Source organism: Chrysochloris asiatica, unplaced genomic scaffold (genome assembly GCF_000296735.1).
Source record: "Chrysochloris asiatica unplaced genomic scaffold, ChrAsi1.0 scaffold00075, whole genome shotgun sequence".
In the NCBI taxonomy this organism is placed as follows: Eukaryota; Metazoa; Chordata; class Mammalia; order Afrosoricida; family Chrysochloridae; genus Chrysochloris; species Chrysochloris asiatica.
In genome coordinates this window covers 12,627,872-12,643,017 of record NW_006408593.1, presented here as the reverse complement: position 1 = coordinate 12,643,017, position 15,146 = coordinate 12,627,872, and the positions used below count along the sequence as shown (strand labels likewise).

General features: G+C 37.4%; 1 protein-coding gene across 2 annotated transcripts in view; it reads left to right on the top strand.

The window, feature by feature from the left end:
- CKAP5 (cytoskeleton associated protein 5) overlaps positions 1–15,146 on the top strand; it is a 114,387-nt gene that overhangs the window by 86,695 nt on the left and 12,546 nt on the right. For both annotated transcript variants that reach the window (XM_006865066.1, XM_006865065.1), the window contains exons 27-35: positions 1,807–1,895; positions 4,386–4,511; positions 5,731–5,880; positions 6,077–6,280; positions 6,468–6,603; positions 7,015–7,208; positions 7,966–8,138; positions 9,149–9,322; positions 9,768–9,888. In XM_006865066.1, the coding sequence (XP_006865128.1) occupies positions 1,807–1,895; positions 4,386–4,511; positions 5,731–5,880; positions 6,077–6,280; positions 6,468–6,603; positions 7,015–7,208; positions 7,966–8,138; positions 9,149–9,322; positions 9,768–9,888 (1,367 nt within the window). The remainder of the gene's footprint in view (positions 1–1,806; positions 1,896–4,385; positions 4,512–5,730; positions 5,881–6,076; positions 6,281–6,467; positions 6,604–7,014; positions 7,209–7,965; positions 8,139–9,148; positions 9,323–9,767; positions 9,889–15,146) is intronic.

Sequence of the window (15,146 nt, the reverse complement as noted above, 5' to 3'; positions counted from 1 at the left end):
TTGGAGACTCATTAGCCTACAGTATGCAGATGACACAACCTTGCTTGCTGAAAATGAAGAGGACTTGAAACACTTAACTACAGCCTTCAGTGAGGATTGCATCTCAGCATACAACAGAAATCCTCATAATTGGACTAAGAAGCAACATGATAAACAGAGAAGAGGTTAGCATTGTTATAGATTTCATTTTACTTTGATCTACCATGAATGCCCATGAAAGCAACAGTGAAGAAATCAAAAGATATATTGCATTGGGCAAATCTGTTACAAAAGACTTGTTAAGGTGTTGAGAAACAAAGATGTCACTTTGAGGACTAAAGTGTACCTGACACAAGACATGGTATTTTCAATCGCCTCATACATGCAAAGCTAGAAAACAAAAAAGGAAGACTGAGGAGAATTGATACATTAGAATTTTATTAACAAAAGTTATTGAATATACCATGGACTACTAGAAGAACATGCAAATTTTATGAAGACATAAGACCAGAATATTCCCGAGAAACAAGAATGGCGAGACTTTGTCTCACATACTTTGGACATGCTATCAGGAGGATCCAATCCTTGGAGAAAGACCTCAGCAAAAAATTGGAAGACCTTCAACAAAATGGATTGACACATGGCTGTCACAGTGGGCTCAAATTGTGAGGATGGATCAGGACCAGGCAGTGCTTCATTCTGTTGTATATAGGGTCACTGTTGGAACCAACTCAATGGCACCTAACAACTTAATATCCTCCTTTAATAACAGATAAGGATATTCAGAGATGCAGTGACTTACCAGTTGGTATAAGCAGTAGCATTAAATTCCACTTACTGGTTTACAAAGGAATTCTTTCACTGCACTTGGCTATTAGTTAATCCATTCTAATATTTAGAAATGTTTAACTGAAAATTCTTGATTTCTTCTCCCTGATGTTAAAATTTCATAATGTATAAATAGAATGCTAACCTGGAAACTTTTCTAAAATTAATGATTATCATTGATTAAAACAATATTTTTATATTTAGTGGAATAGAAACTGTAAACTTTACAACAGTTGTAAAGTTAGACATTTTGCAAGTATAAAATTTTTGGTATCAAAGCATATATTCAGTTGCAACATTATTAGATTCTTGCTACATAGTAGATGGAGTCCTAGTGTAGCTCTGTAGAGATTGGCATTTCAAACTGTAAGATTGGCATTTCAAACCCACCAGTTGCTCTTCGGAAACCCTTTACAGGGTCGCTATGAGTCAGAACCGACTTGACAGCACTTAACAATATATCGTAGATAATCTATTGCTGTAGAGCAGATTTTAACTCATAGCAATCTATACAGCAAAGTAGAGCTGCTCCATGGGTTTCCAAGGCTAGAAATCTCTACAGAAGCATACTGCCTCATCTTCTTTCCATGGAACAGCTGGTGGGTTCAATCTACTGACTTCTCTGTTAGCAGCCTGATGCTTGATCTGCGGTACTACCAAGGCTCCTTATATAGAAGATGCCAATGATCAGACATGAAAATATTTCCTACCCTAAAGGAAATAGCTAACAAAAAGAGTTTTATAACTGATATTTAGAAAATAGTTTTAAAACTACAATTTAAATGTTTGTAAAAGAGATGTAAGTTTTTGCATAAATTTCTGAAGGTTATGCTTAAAAAGGAAGAGTAAAAGAGATTCAGGAAAAAACTCTAACCAGAAACACTAAGTTTATAAATTTAAAACTGTTGGCTTTCTTATCATCATTATATATTGAGCCTGCCCAGAATAAAGTAATATTATTTAGAACTTATATTTATAGTATGTGGTTTTTTTCCAAAGCACCTGTTGAAGATTCTGTTTCCAGCTCTGTAGAACCCAAACCTGATCCCAAAAAGGCCAAAACTCTAGGAGTTTCCTCTAAAGCAAAGGTATGTTAACACTGCAAATTCAGATGGTGAACTGCTTTCAGTGTGTTTTTTACACTAACGTGTTCCATTAGGGAAGATATGATATATGGGAGAACACTGTCATTCTCCATGTGGTGAAATTATCAGTCTGATTAATAAAGGCCAAAATGAGAATTCCCATCCTGAAGAGGAGGTGCCTCAGTTTCTGTCTTGCGAATCTTTAGGGGGAAGTCTGCAGTAGTGAAGAAAGAGGAATTCTTATGTAACTCTGGCAGAATAAACAAACTGGATTTTGATTTGAGAAAAAGGAAGTAATCTTCTTTAAATTTGGCACAGTTAACTCCTCTTTCTAGAAGGTATTCTAATATATTAACAAGTAGATGCTTTTTATCCCCTTCCATTGTAACTTTCTTTGACACATCACCAATCCTTTCAACATCCATTCAGAGTTGGGTAATTTAAAGATATGTGTTCAAGTATTCAGCTTTAAATATCTCCACTGGATGTTTTTCATTTAATTAAGTTTTTGGATCACAGCAAATTATCATCAGTTTCTATACCAAGATTCAAAGTTTGTCACTGTGTTCAGAGTAGTTATTATTTACTGCTTACGAAAGGAAAATTACAGAATTGTTCAATTAGTAGTAAATCATTAGGTTTGCAATTCTATAATGTCAATAGAGAATACTATAATATGACTATGTCCTGGTGTGTGTTAATGCACTGAACTGCAAAGTTGGTTTGAACCACAAGGTTGGTGGTTCAAGCTCACCAGCCACTCAGATACCCTATACATGGTTGCTGTGGGTCGGAACCAACTAGATGGCACTTAACAACAGCATAATAGTAGAGAAAACAAACTATTTCATTGACTGTGTAACTAAGTCTAGAAGTGGAAACTCTATTATTACCCAGTATACTTATTTTTTTAAGGAGCTCTGGTAGGTACCGTAGTGGTTGCGAATTGCAAGGTCAGCAGTTCGAAACTACCAGCTGTTCCGCTGGAGAAAGATGAGGCTTTCTGCTCCCATAAAGATTTACAGCCTCAGAAACCCTGTACAGGGTCTCTGGGTCGGAACCGACTCCATGGCACATAACAACAACATATTTTTTTTTTTTTTTTTTTTTTTTTAATTTAAGGCTTTTATTGTGGATTGAGTGAAAGTTTACAGGGCACATCATCAGTTTTACATTCAACAAATCATACACCTTGTTTCATTACAATGATTATAATCCCTTCCATGTACCTTCAGTTAACAGTATGTCTCTCTATCCACTTCAGCTTTTTTTTTTTTTTTTTTTTTAATTTAAGGCTTTTATTGTGGATTGAGTGAAAGTTTACAGGGCACATCATCAGTTTCACATTCAACATATTTATTTTTATGCCCCCACCATAGAATGGGTGCTCTGGCCATTCTTGTAAATATTACAATTATTTTTTGTCTTTCCTACACACTTCCTTTCTTATTCTAGGTGAAGTAATTTAGTTACCCATTAAAATAGTAACTATTCATACTCTTCTTCCTGACCTCACCACAGCTACAACAGGTCATTAGTTGTATCACAAATGCTTTAAACTCTTTTTGACTCTATTGTTAATACTTTTTTTTTTAATCTTTTGCAATTTAAAAAGCATATTCACACACATTATTTGGTATTTGTTTTCAATGAGTGTTTTTGGTTTCTAAACTATAAAGAAAATAACTCTTTTCCTATATTTATAATCAAAATAATTCCAATAATTGAATTCAAATTTTGCTTTAAAATAGGCACTATATTCTTGTCTGATACAAAATTATAAATCTTGGATTATTTTATAAAACCACTCTCATGACTTACATATTTTAAATGCTTCTTGCCACTTTCCATAGAAGCAATTTCAAAGCATCTCAGGTTATACAGATATGATAGAGATACATTTTAGTAGAGAGAGAAACAGAAAAATGTTCTCAGCTAAAGTGATGTGAAATGTTCCAGTGCCATTCAAACTGCCATAAATATGGGTAGCTATAAATAGTGTTGAGCTGTGTCCTGGTAGCATAGTAGATTACAAGCTGGGCTGCTAACCACAAAATCAGCAGGTTGAAGCTACCAGTCACTCCCTTAACGTAAGGGTTTATAGCCTCGGAAACCCTGTACAGGGTCGCTATGAGTCAGAACCAACTCGGTGGCACACAACCACCATAAATAGCATTAAGGATTTGAAAAAGGATCATACAATAAACAAAAATAGTCTGTGACCCAGCCAATGATAGATAACAGCAGTTTTTCTAGCTGCATTACATGCCATTGTAAGGACTAATCAGCAATTACTTAAGAATGCTGTTAGAAACATTTTTAGAGAACATGTACAAAAGCCATATGCAAGATTCTATAGCACATCTGTGCCTTTCACATGGACATTAATATAGAAAGGGAGCTTTGTTTATGTAGTCCGCTTTTACTGGACAGCAACATACTCCCAAGAAGAAATGTCTTTGCTAATTAATCTTTCCTGAACCATGGTTATAGAATGCACAAGGAAAGAAAGTGCCAAGCAAAACAAGCTTAAAGGAGGAGGATGACAAATCTGGTCCTATTTTTATTGTTGTTCCAAATGGAAAGGAGCAGCGGATGAAAGACGAAAAGGGATTGAAGGTAAGAAAGAAAACAAACTCAGGAATTTTCTATTTTTAGGCTTTGTTGTTTGAACTTTTTTTTTTTTTGATGTTTGAACTTCAATCAGTGTGAAATATTTTGTAATTAACTGAATCGTTTGCTTGTGGTTATGTTTTATTGTTTCTCTAAGAAAACTTCATGAGAGTGTTAATTCCTACAAAAGACTTTATAATATGGAGCTATTGCGTATTGTTTCCTCCAAATAGATAATGATGATTTAGAAGTTTTTCGGGTTTTTTTTATTTCAGTTTTTAGAATTATCCGTCTAAAGTATATTGTAGGCTCCTTTATAATCCTTCTTGTACCCCAATGTTAAAAGGCAGATTTAGTGATTATATACGATTAATTCAGTCATTTCTCTTTTGATACTGTTTTGATTTTATTAGGCAGTTTAAAAAAATTCTGTTTCAGAATATATACATGGTTCTAAAAAAATCAGCACTATCAGAAGTACAAAGTGTAATATGAAAAGCATGTCTCCCTTCCAGTCAGTCTCCCTCCCGATGGACAGATATTGTTACTATTTTTGTGTGTATTCCTCTAGACATAACTCCATACCTTTATAAACATGTATGTACAAATGTATAACCCTTTCTTTTACACAAATATACCATGTTCTTTTCTATATCCTTTTGTTTTAAATTTCTTAAAAATCAATAATTATGTATATGTTTACATAGCATAATTATAATTTCATGACTTATATAATTGCAATATATATACATATTATTCTTTATTGATACATTGTGTGTGTGTATGTGTGTATATTCTAAGCTTCCTTGTTTTTCAGTATTACCAATTACATTGCAATAAGCATCTTTATAGGAGGTCTTTATGCACATGTGTGAATATATATACTTAAACTCTTAGAATGATACTTTCATTTCCATCTTCCTTTATCAAAGTTAATGTCAACAGCGTCTACTGTGTTCCACATTAATGTGTCACTGACTTGTCTAGTAAGAATTCCTAAAAATTCTATTCCTAGAAGATGTTCAGAGTTATCAAGCTTACATATGACAACTTGAGGGAACATTGTGCATTCATCTGTAATTATAGGTGAATCATATTAAATTTTAAAATAGCCTATTAAACTGATTCCTGTAGCTGTATTAGGAGGGTTCACTACCACATTTCAGTTCAGCACCAGCACTGCTGATTTTAATAAAGATTTTCTCTGTGGTGGTTTTTTTTTCAGGTGCTGAAGTGGAATTTTACTACTCCCCGGGATGAATACATTGAGCAGCTAAAAATTCAGATGTCTAGTTGTGTGGCTAAGTGGCTACAAGATGAGATGTTTCACTCAGACTTCCAGCATCATAACAAAGCCTTAGCTGTCATGGTTGATGTAAGTTTACAATAGAAAAATATGCATCTACCTCAGGCATGTGTAAATACTGGGTCCTGTGAAATAATCAAAGGTCTTCAATGGAGACTTTAAAACCTATCATTTTGGGGACTCCTGTAAAATTTATGAGGTACATGTGTATTAGAATTTAAGCTTTTATGTAGTGTTATTTGTGGGAATTGTGTTTTGTTTTCAGCACTTGGAGAGTGAAAAAGAAGGAGTCATTGGTTGCCTGGATCTTATCTTAAAGTGGCTTACCCTGCGATTTTTTGACACCAATACAAGCGTCCTTATGAAAGCTCTAGAATATTTAAAATTGCTCTTCACCCTGCTAAGTGAGGAGGAGTATCATCTTGCTGAGAATGAAGCATCTTCCTTCATTCCTTATCTCATCCTCAAGGTAGTTTGTTGTTCTCACTTTGGAAAACTGCTCCAGCTCCCCATTGACCTCTCCCAGTTTCATACATGGTGATACTTGTCGCCTATCGTTACTACTGCCCCTCTGTTCTTCAAGATGTAGTAATGCATGGGGGAGAATCATTGCCACTCAGGGTGCCACTTTAAGCCTTATTTCTTTTTTTAATTAGGTTGGAGAACCAAAGGACGTCATTCGTAAAGACGTCCGTGCCATCCTGAACCGGATGTGCCTTGTCTACCCAGCCAGCAAGATGTTCCCTTTCATCATGGAAGGAACCAAATCAAAAAACTCTAAGCAGAGAGCAGGTAAAGTATATCACTTAAATGACACATGAGTCTCTACCACAGTGACCCATAAATAAGAAAGTTTATAGGTGCACAAAATATGTGCTTAGAATCTGTGTAGTTGCTTCCAGCCTTCAGATTTGTACTGTGAGAGTGATGAGTTGCACGCTTGTGGAACCACAGTATCAGGTGATACAGGTGCCACTCAGTACCACCCTGATGACAAAGTCATGTGCACAGGGGCCATCTGACTCACAGGCATCCTTTCCTTCAGGAGCACTTGCTGTACCACCATTGTTTCATTGTATACTTTGTAAGAAGGCAGTACATAACAACAAGAGCCCGTTACTTGTGCAGAGGGCAGTTAGTAAAAATAGGTGTCTGCCAAATGTGTGCTGAGCCTTTCATAAATCTAGTCCTTCTCCCTGTCAGAGTGCCTGGAAGAGCTGGGCTGTCTGGTTGAGTCCTATGGAATGAATGTTTGCCAGCCAACTCCAGGAAAAGCCTTAAAGGAGATAGCTATTCACATAGGAGACCGTGACAACGCTGTACGCAACGCTGCCCTCAACACCATTGTAACAGTGTACAATGTACATGGGGATCAGGTGTTCAAACTGATTGGAAATGTAAGTGACTGTTTTTCTGAGCATTGTCAGCATGTGAAATGAACTCCATGATCTCTGCTACATCAGAATTATTACTACTTTTTATTAAACTTAGCCTATCAATATGTCCTAGAATCCAGAGAAACCCATGAGGGTGCTTCTGATTATTGTAGGACATTTAGACTTGTGTTTTACTGAAAATCAAATTTTCTTTTCTGAGCGTTCTTCTCATAGTGATTGGTTTTGAAAAAGGAGAACGATTTTGGAATGAAGAGTCTTGAACCAAAGCCGTGAACCAGACTTTCCAAGCTGTTTAGGTTTTACATCTGTCTGCTTGTTATTGTCGTGGCTGGACCTCAGTTCTTTACTCCACTTCCCTCTTCATATTTCTATATAGTTCCACTAGGATGAAATATTTTTACTTATATTATTAAATTCTCACAACAACCTCATTTTACAAGTGTCAACAAAAGTTTCTTGCCCCTAACCACAGTGATGACAAAACAAAAGTGAGGAAGCATCCTTTAATTTTTTGACCTTTTAATTTATAGTCATTTCCCTTTTTCATTCTTTTCTATCTTATTTATTATTACAGCTACTCAGCAATGGTTGGTTTTAAAATACAGTGTTTTTGAAGAAGCATGTTCTAATAATTGTCAGTTTGATTTGCTTAGATATGAAAATGGATATTAATTCTTGAATTCTCCAGTTAGATTGTTAATTCTCCTCATGTTCTAGTAGAGTGATGTTTAAATAAATTAATGTGGCCTCTTCACAGCTTTCTGAAAAGGATATGAGCATGCTTGAGGAACGAATTAAGCGGTCAGCAAAGAGGCCCTCTGCTGCGCCAATAAGACAAGTGGAAGAGAAAGTTCAGCGCACACAGAACATAAGTTCCAATGCCAACATGCTACGCAAGGGACCAGCTGAGGATATGTCCTCCAAGCTCAAGTATGTGGATGGAGAAAGTTGTCTGAGAGTGTCTCTGTGGACTTTGCCTTATGTGCTCAGAGCTTGTCTCGTAACTTTCTTGAGTTCTCGTAGCCATTATCATGCATGTCGAGTGTCTGGGTAAATGGCTTGAAACCAAACGTTGAATCCTTCAGTCTTCATTGTCTTTGTCTTTGTCTCTAAACCACTTCTAAATCGTCTTGTGCCTTCTTTCACTGCTTTTCCGTGGACAGAATTATGTATCGCACTTATAGGATGTAAGTACTGCCTGCTAATTTCTCATTAGCAGGGCTCTTATATCTTTCTAACTTCTGACATGGATTCATCCCCTCTGGAGGGTGACTGACTTAGTTTATCACCAGGGTGGAGGGTGTCCAGAAGTATCCTATAAATTAAGCCTTCCACAGAAACCCATTGGCTGTCAGACAAAGCAACTCAATGTTATGTGACTAAAATATTGATTCACCTTGTTCCTTGTGTTATATTTGATTATGCTTAGGTTCCTGTTGGTGAGATAAGGCTAACTAAAAATGCATGCAACCCAGAATTGGATTAGGGACTCCAAGTATTGCATGGAAGGATGGTCATGATTCAAAAACTTAAGACTGGTTCATTTGGTAGAATAGAACCAGCCAGTCTTAGACTTGTTTTTTTTTTTTTTTAATTTTTACCCATAAGAAGTGAGCTTTTGAGTCAATAAGTATTATGTGTACACAGTATTTTTTGTTCTGCCAAACAGCAATACAAGAGTTGTTGGCTTTAGTGGCTTCGAGTGAATACTTGAAATTGGCAGGTAGTGTAAGTCCAGGTTATCTGTTCTCAGGATAGTCATGATCCGTGATGTTGTTCAATGAAGGCACTTGCTTAGACTCAAGGATTTATATCATTCAGGGGGGCTGAAACCAGAAGTTGAACATCTGTGTTGAAGCTATGGGACAACTTGCATTGCTATTCTTGCCCTTTGGCTAAGAAGTCTCTTTTAGTTCAGGCTCCTCCTTTGCTTCCCTTAGCCAAGCCCGAAGCATGAGTGGGCATCCCGAGGCCACACAGACTGTTCGCCGAGAATTCCAGTTGGATCTAGATGAGATTGAGAATGACAACAGTACAGTCCGATGTGAAATGCCAGAACTTGTCCAGCACAAACTGGATGACATTTTTGAACCAGTTCTTATTCCTGAACCCAAGTAAGTGAGACTCTTTCATGTAACAATGAGCAGTTCATGATCATCTGAGTGCAAATGTAAAAAAAGTTCTCTGTTCATCAAACAAAAACACAGTGGGACCCATTCGATTCCAACTCATAGTGATCCTAAAGGCAGAGTAGAACTGCTCCATAGGGTTTCCAAGGCTGTAAATCTTTACAGAAACAGGCTGCCACCTCTTTATCCCCTGAAGTGACTGGTGGTTTTAAACTGCTAACCTTTTCAATTAGCAGCTGAGCACTTAACCACTGTATCACCAGGGGTCCTACTTTGCTTGTAGGGTGCAATTAAAACTTTTAGAACTGATTGCTAGCTCACTATAGCAGTTCTTTGATAAGACCTAGGCCTAATGGGGAATTGCCTGGCTCCAGTTTATGAGGATGTCTTGTAATGGAGTTTGAATTTTTCCCATTGCTCTGCTGTCTAGGATCCGGGCTGTTTCTCCACACTTTGATGACATGCACAGTAATACAGCATCCACGATCAATTTCATCATCTCCCAGGTCGCCAGTGGTGACATCAACACAAGCATCCAAGCTCTGACACAGGTAATGGGAGGGTTACCACCACAGAGACCTCACTGCTGGCTATGGAGGCCGAGTGAAGAAACCAGTATTAGGGGTCACAGGACATATTCAGTACTACCCTGGTGAGAAAATGCACATGGACCAGTCTCAGTCTCACTTTCCCACACGTAGCTCTACTAGAGCCTCCCATTTATATAGCTGCATTCATTCACCAGAGAGCAAAGTTACCACAGTGAATAAGTAGGGATCAACTATCATGACTGCACAGCACATAACAACAACATCATGAAACTTAACTTTGGTTTCAGTGAACAGAAGGAAACAAGAAAATACCAGATAGTAGTTAATTATGTGTACGTATCACTAAAATGGAGTGAGGGGCAAAGGTGATTGAGTTATTACTTGGATTGGGTGGTTACAGAAAGGGTGAGTGGCAGGACTGTGCCAATCATTCTGAGCAGAAGTACCATATGAAGGCCCATGTAACTTGGGCACAGTGGGCAAAGGATTGTGCTATAGAATGAGGTACAGAGTCCCAATCATGAAGGGCTTTGAAAGCCTCAGGAGAAGGTGTTTTGATTTGAATTGTGATAGGAAAGCATCACAAACATTTTTTAAGTTACATGTTAGGGGGCAAAATATTCTCTTTTTCTGCTTCCCTTTCCTGATAATCTAGTCCTAAAGCCTTTATATCACATGGGGCAGAGCAAGGCAGAAATCCGGTTGTGGTGAGGAGGTGGGAGAATGGAGCCATAGTGGCCCAAAGTGAGGGCCTCGGAGCCCATGCACTATGAGGAGTGTGTATGTATAAGAGGACTGATGTAGAGCAGGGAGTTAGTTGTTCAGAGCCCTCACAGGAGGAAGTGGGTGTTCATGCAGAGGACCATTATGACAGAGGGAGTAGAAGCCCAAGAGAGTAAGAAGGATGTCTGTGTGTGTTACAAGAGGTGCAGGATGATTCAGGTGGGAAATATGAGCTGAAGAAGAGGCCATCTACTTGAGGGAGAGCTGGGAGCAGAGATGAAAGATGGGTTGTATACAAAGAGACTAGTCAATAAGTAACTATAGTGAAAACAATGGCAACCGGGTTTCTCACTGTTAGAGAATGGAGATGCAAAATAGCACAGACTCTGGTGTTAGATAAAAAATAGGTCCATCAGTATGAACTGCTCTTGGTTTGTAATATACAGAGAAATAGAAATGTATGTATGTGTGTGTATCCTTATTGTATCAGTTTATAAGTGTGTTTTTGTTAAGTGCCATCGAGCTAGTTCCAACTCAGAGCAACCCTGTATGGAGTTTCCGAGGCTTTTAAAATTTCTGTGGGAGCAGAAAGCCCCATCATATACATATAGTACCCAGCACTTATGCTGAGAGGTCCTGAAAACAGCAACACTGCAAAAGCTATGCCCATACCTAGAGACCAGATGTATGTGTTTGTAATTACCATTTTCCACTAAAAGGAATGAGGGCTCCTTGGAAAAATGACAGGTTCTAGGGCTAAGTCAAGGAAAGTCCAGGAACACCTTGTTTCCGACAGCAGTAGACTCAAAGAAGAATGGGAACGTGTCAGAAGGACACAAAGGCCAACTGGAATGGACTCCCTGTGTCTAAATGGGAGATAATTGTGGAGCATCAAAATAATGAATGCTAGTCATGAATTATAAATCAAATAAAAGTCAATAATTTGTTGAGTTAACAAAACTTAATAAGATAGGAAACCTATAGTTCATGCACATATTAATTAATTGAAATTTTTAAGAGAAATAGGATATTTGCACAGTTTCATGGTACCTTCTACAGAGCACAGAAATACCGAGTAATTGGATAGTTGTTGTTGTGGATAGTAGAAAAGCCTTAATCAGGTGATCAGATCACTTTCAGCAAGCAAGGTTGTATCATCTGCATATCGCAGGTTGTTACTGAGTCTTTCTCCAATCCTGATGCCACGTTTTTCTTCATAGAACCCAGCTTCTCGGATTATTTGCTCAGCATACAGACTGAATAAATACGGTGAAAGAATACAACCTTGTCACACACCTTTCTTAATTTTAAAACAGTCAGTGTTCCCATGCTTTGTTCAAACAACTGCTTCTTGCTCCAGGTACAGATTCCTCATGAGTACAATTAAGTGTTCTGGAATACTCATACTTCTCAATGTTGCCCATAGCTTGTCATGATCCACACAATCGAAAACCTTTGCACAGTCAATAAAGCACAGGTAAACATCTTTATGGTAGTTTCGGCTTTTAGCCAAGACCCATCTGACATCAGCAATGATATCCCTTGTTCCAGATCCTCTTCTGAATCTGCCTTGAACCTTGGAAAGTTCTCTGTCAATGTATGGTTACAGCCATTTTTACATTACCTTTAGTAAAACTTTACTTGCATGGGATATCAATATCAGTGATACTGTCCAATGATTTTCTCATTCTGTTTGGATCACCTCTCTTTGGAATGGGCACAAATACAGATCTTGTCCATTCAGTTGGCCAGGTAGTTGTCTTTCAAATTTCTTGACATACATGAGTGAATGCTTTCAGTACCACATTACTTTATTGAAAGATTTCAATTTGTATTTTCTATCAATTCCTGATGCCTTGTTCTTTGCCCATGCCTTCAATTCACCTTGAAATTCTTCTTTGAAATTCTTCCTTCAGGATCATTGGCTCTTGATCATATGCTACCTCCTGAAATGGTTGGACATCTACCATTTCCTTTTGTGACTCTGTATATTCCTTCCATGTTAATTTGACGCTTTCTGCATCATTCAGTAATTTGCCCAGAGAATCCTTCAATAACAAAAGTCGAGGTTTAATTTTTTCTTCAGTTCCATCAGCTTGAGAAATGCTGAGCATGTTCTTCACATTTCATTATAATATTTGACTTTGTCTTCTTGAGCTGAACTTTGAAATCTGTTCAGCTCTTGTACCTCTTCACTTCCTCCATTTACTTTAACATCTCTTTGCTGGAGAGCAGGTGTCAGAGTCTCTTCTGACGTCCATTTTGGTCTTTTCCTTATTTCTTGTCTTTTTAATGACCTTTTGCTTTCTTCCTATATGATGTTCATGATGTTATCCCACAACTCTTCTGGCATTCAGTCTTCAGTGTCTGATGCATCAAATTTGTTCTTCAAGTGATCTTTAAATTCATGTACAATGTGTTTAAAGTCATATTTTGGCTCTCGTGGACTTGTTTTCGTTTTCTTCAGCTTTGGCCTGAACTTGAATATGAGCAATTGATGGTCTGTTATACAGTCTGCCCCTGGCCTTCTTTCAGCTGATGATATGGAGCTTTTTCACCATCTCTTTCCACAGGTGTAGTCAATTTTATTTCTGTGAGTCCGTGTATATAGTCATCTTTCATGTTGTTAAAAACAGCTGTTTGCAATGAACAAGCAACGTTTCTGTCACCGAGGCCATATTTTCCAAACACTGATCCTTTCTTTTTTGTTTCCAATGTTTGCTTTCCAGTCACCAGTAATTACCTATACATCTTGATTGTATGTTTGATCAATTTCGGACTGAAGAAGTTGGTAGAATTCTTCAATTTCATCATCACTAGCTTTAATAGTTGGTGCATAAATTTGAATAATAGTCTTATTAACTCGTCTTCCTTGTAGGCATATGGATATTATCCTATCACAGACAGCATTGTACTTCATGACATCTTGAAATGTTCTTTTTGATGATGAATGCAACGCCATTCCTCTTCACTTTGTCATTCCCAGCATAGTAAACCATGTGATTGTCAGATTCAGAATTGCCAATACCAATCCATTTCAGCTCACTAATGTCTAGGATATTGACATTTATGCCTTCCATTTCATTTTTGACAATTTCCAGTTTTCCTAGATTCATATTTCATACATTCCGTGTTCCGATTATTAATGGATGTTTACAGTTGTTTCTCTTCATTTCGAGTTGTGCCCCCTCAACATATGAAGGTTCTGAGGGCTTTACTCCATTCATGTCATCATAGTCAACTCTACTTTGAGGAGACAGCTCTTCTCCAGTCACATTTTAAGTGCCTTCCAACCTGAGGGGTTCATCTTACAGTACTATATCTGACAGTATTCTACTGCTGTTCAGAAGGTTTTCAGTCACTAAATATTAAGAAGTTGTCCATCTCTCCTTCCTAGTCTGTCTTTGTCTGGAAGCTCATCTGAAATGTGTCCACTGCAAACGACCCTGCTGATATTTAAAATACCCATGACATAGCTTCCAGAATCACAGCAACACACAAGCCATCACAGTGCAACAAACTACAAACAAGTAGTGGTTTCTCCTGATAGCATATCCAAAATATGTGAGATGTCCTGCCATCCTCACTTCTAAATCTTCCAACACAAAATTATATGTTCTTGTGGCATTCCATGGTTTATTTTGCCAGCACCGTAATTCAAAGGCATCAGTTCTTCATTCTTCCTTATTGTCCAGCTTTCACATGCATATGAGGCGTTTGAAAATACCGTGTCTTGAGTCAGGTGCACCTTAGTACTCAAACTAACACCTTTGCATTTATTGACATTCTAAAGAGGTTTTTTGCAGCAGATTTGTCCAGTGCAGTACATAATTTGAATTCTTGACTGCTGTTTCTGTGATTGTACATTAAAATAAAATGAAATCCATGATATCATAAATATTTTCTGCTTATCATGATGCTATTTATTGGTCCAGTTATGAAGATATTATTTTCTTTATATTGAGACAACTGAAGGCTATGGTCTTTAATCTTCATCAATAAGTGTTTTAAGTCTTCTTCGCTTTTAGCAAGTATATATACATACATATACATATATATGCATAGACACAGATATATATATTGTAATATATCAATAAAGTATTGTAACATTATTTGTAGTGAATAAAAAACAAACTAGAAATACACTGAAAGTTCATCAGTAAGGGAATGATTGAATAAATCTTGGTACGTGCATGCATTACCTATGTGTTAAGCCTATATTGGAATCCTGGTGTGGCACTCCAGGGTAAGCACTAGACTGATAGTCACAGGTAGACAGTTCAAACCCATCAGCTGCTCCTTGGAAACACCCTATACAGGGTCACTATTAATCAGAACTGACTCAACAGCACTTAACAACAACAAGCCTATGTTATGTATATATATATGGTTCTGGTTCTATGGTTATGAAAGAATATATTCAAGTTGCTTTTGTTAGTTGTCTTGGAAAAAGGTGGGGTGAAAGCCACTTAAAAAAACCCCACAACCCATTTCTATTGAGTCAATTCCAATCCATAGTTGTTGTTGTTAGATGC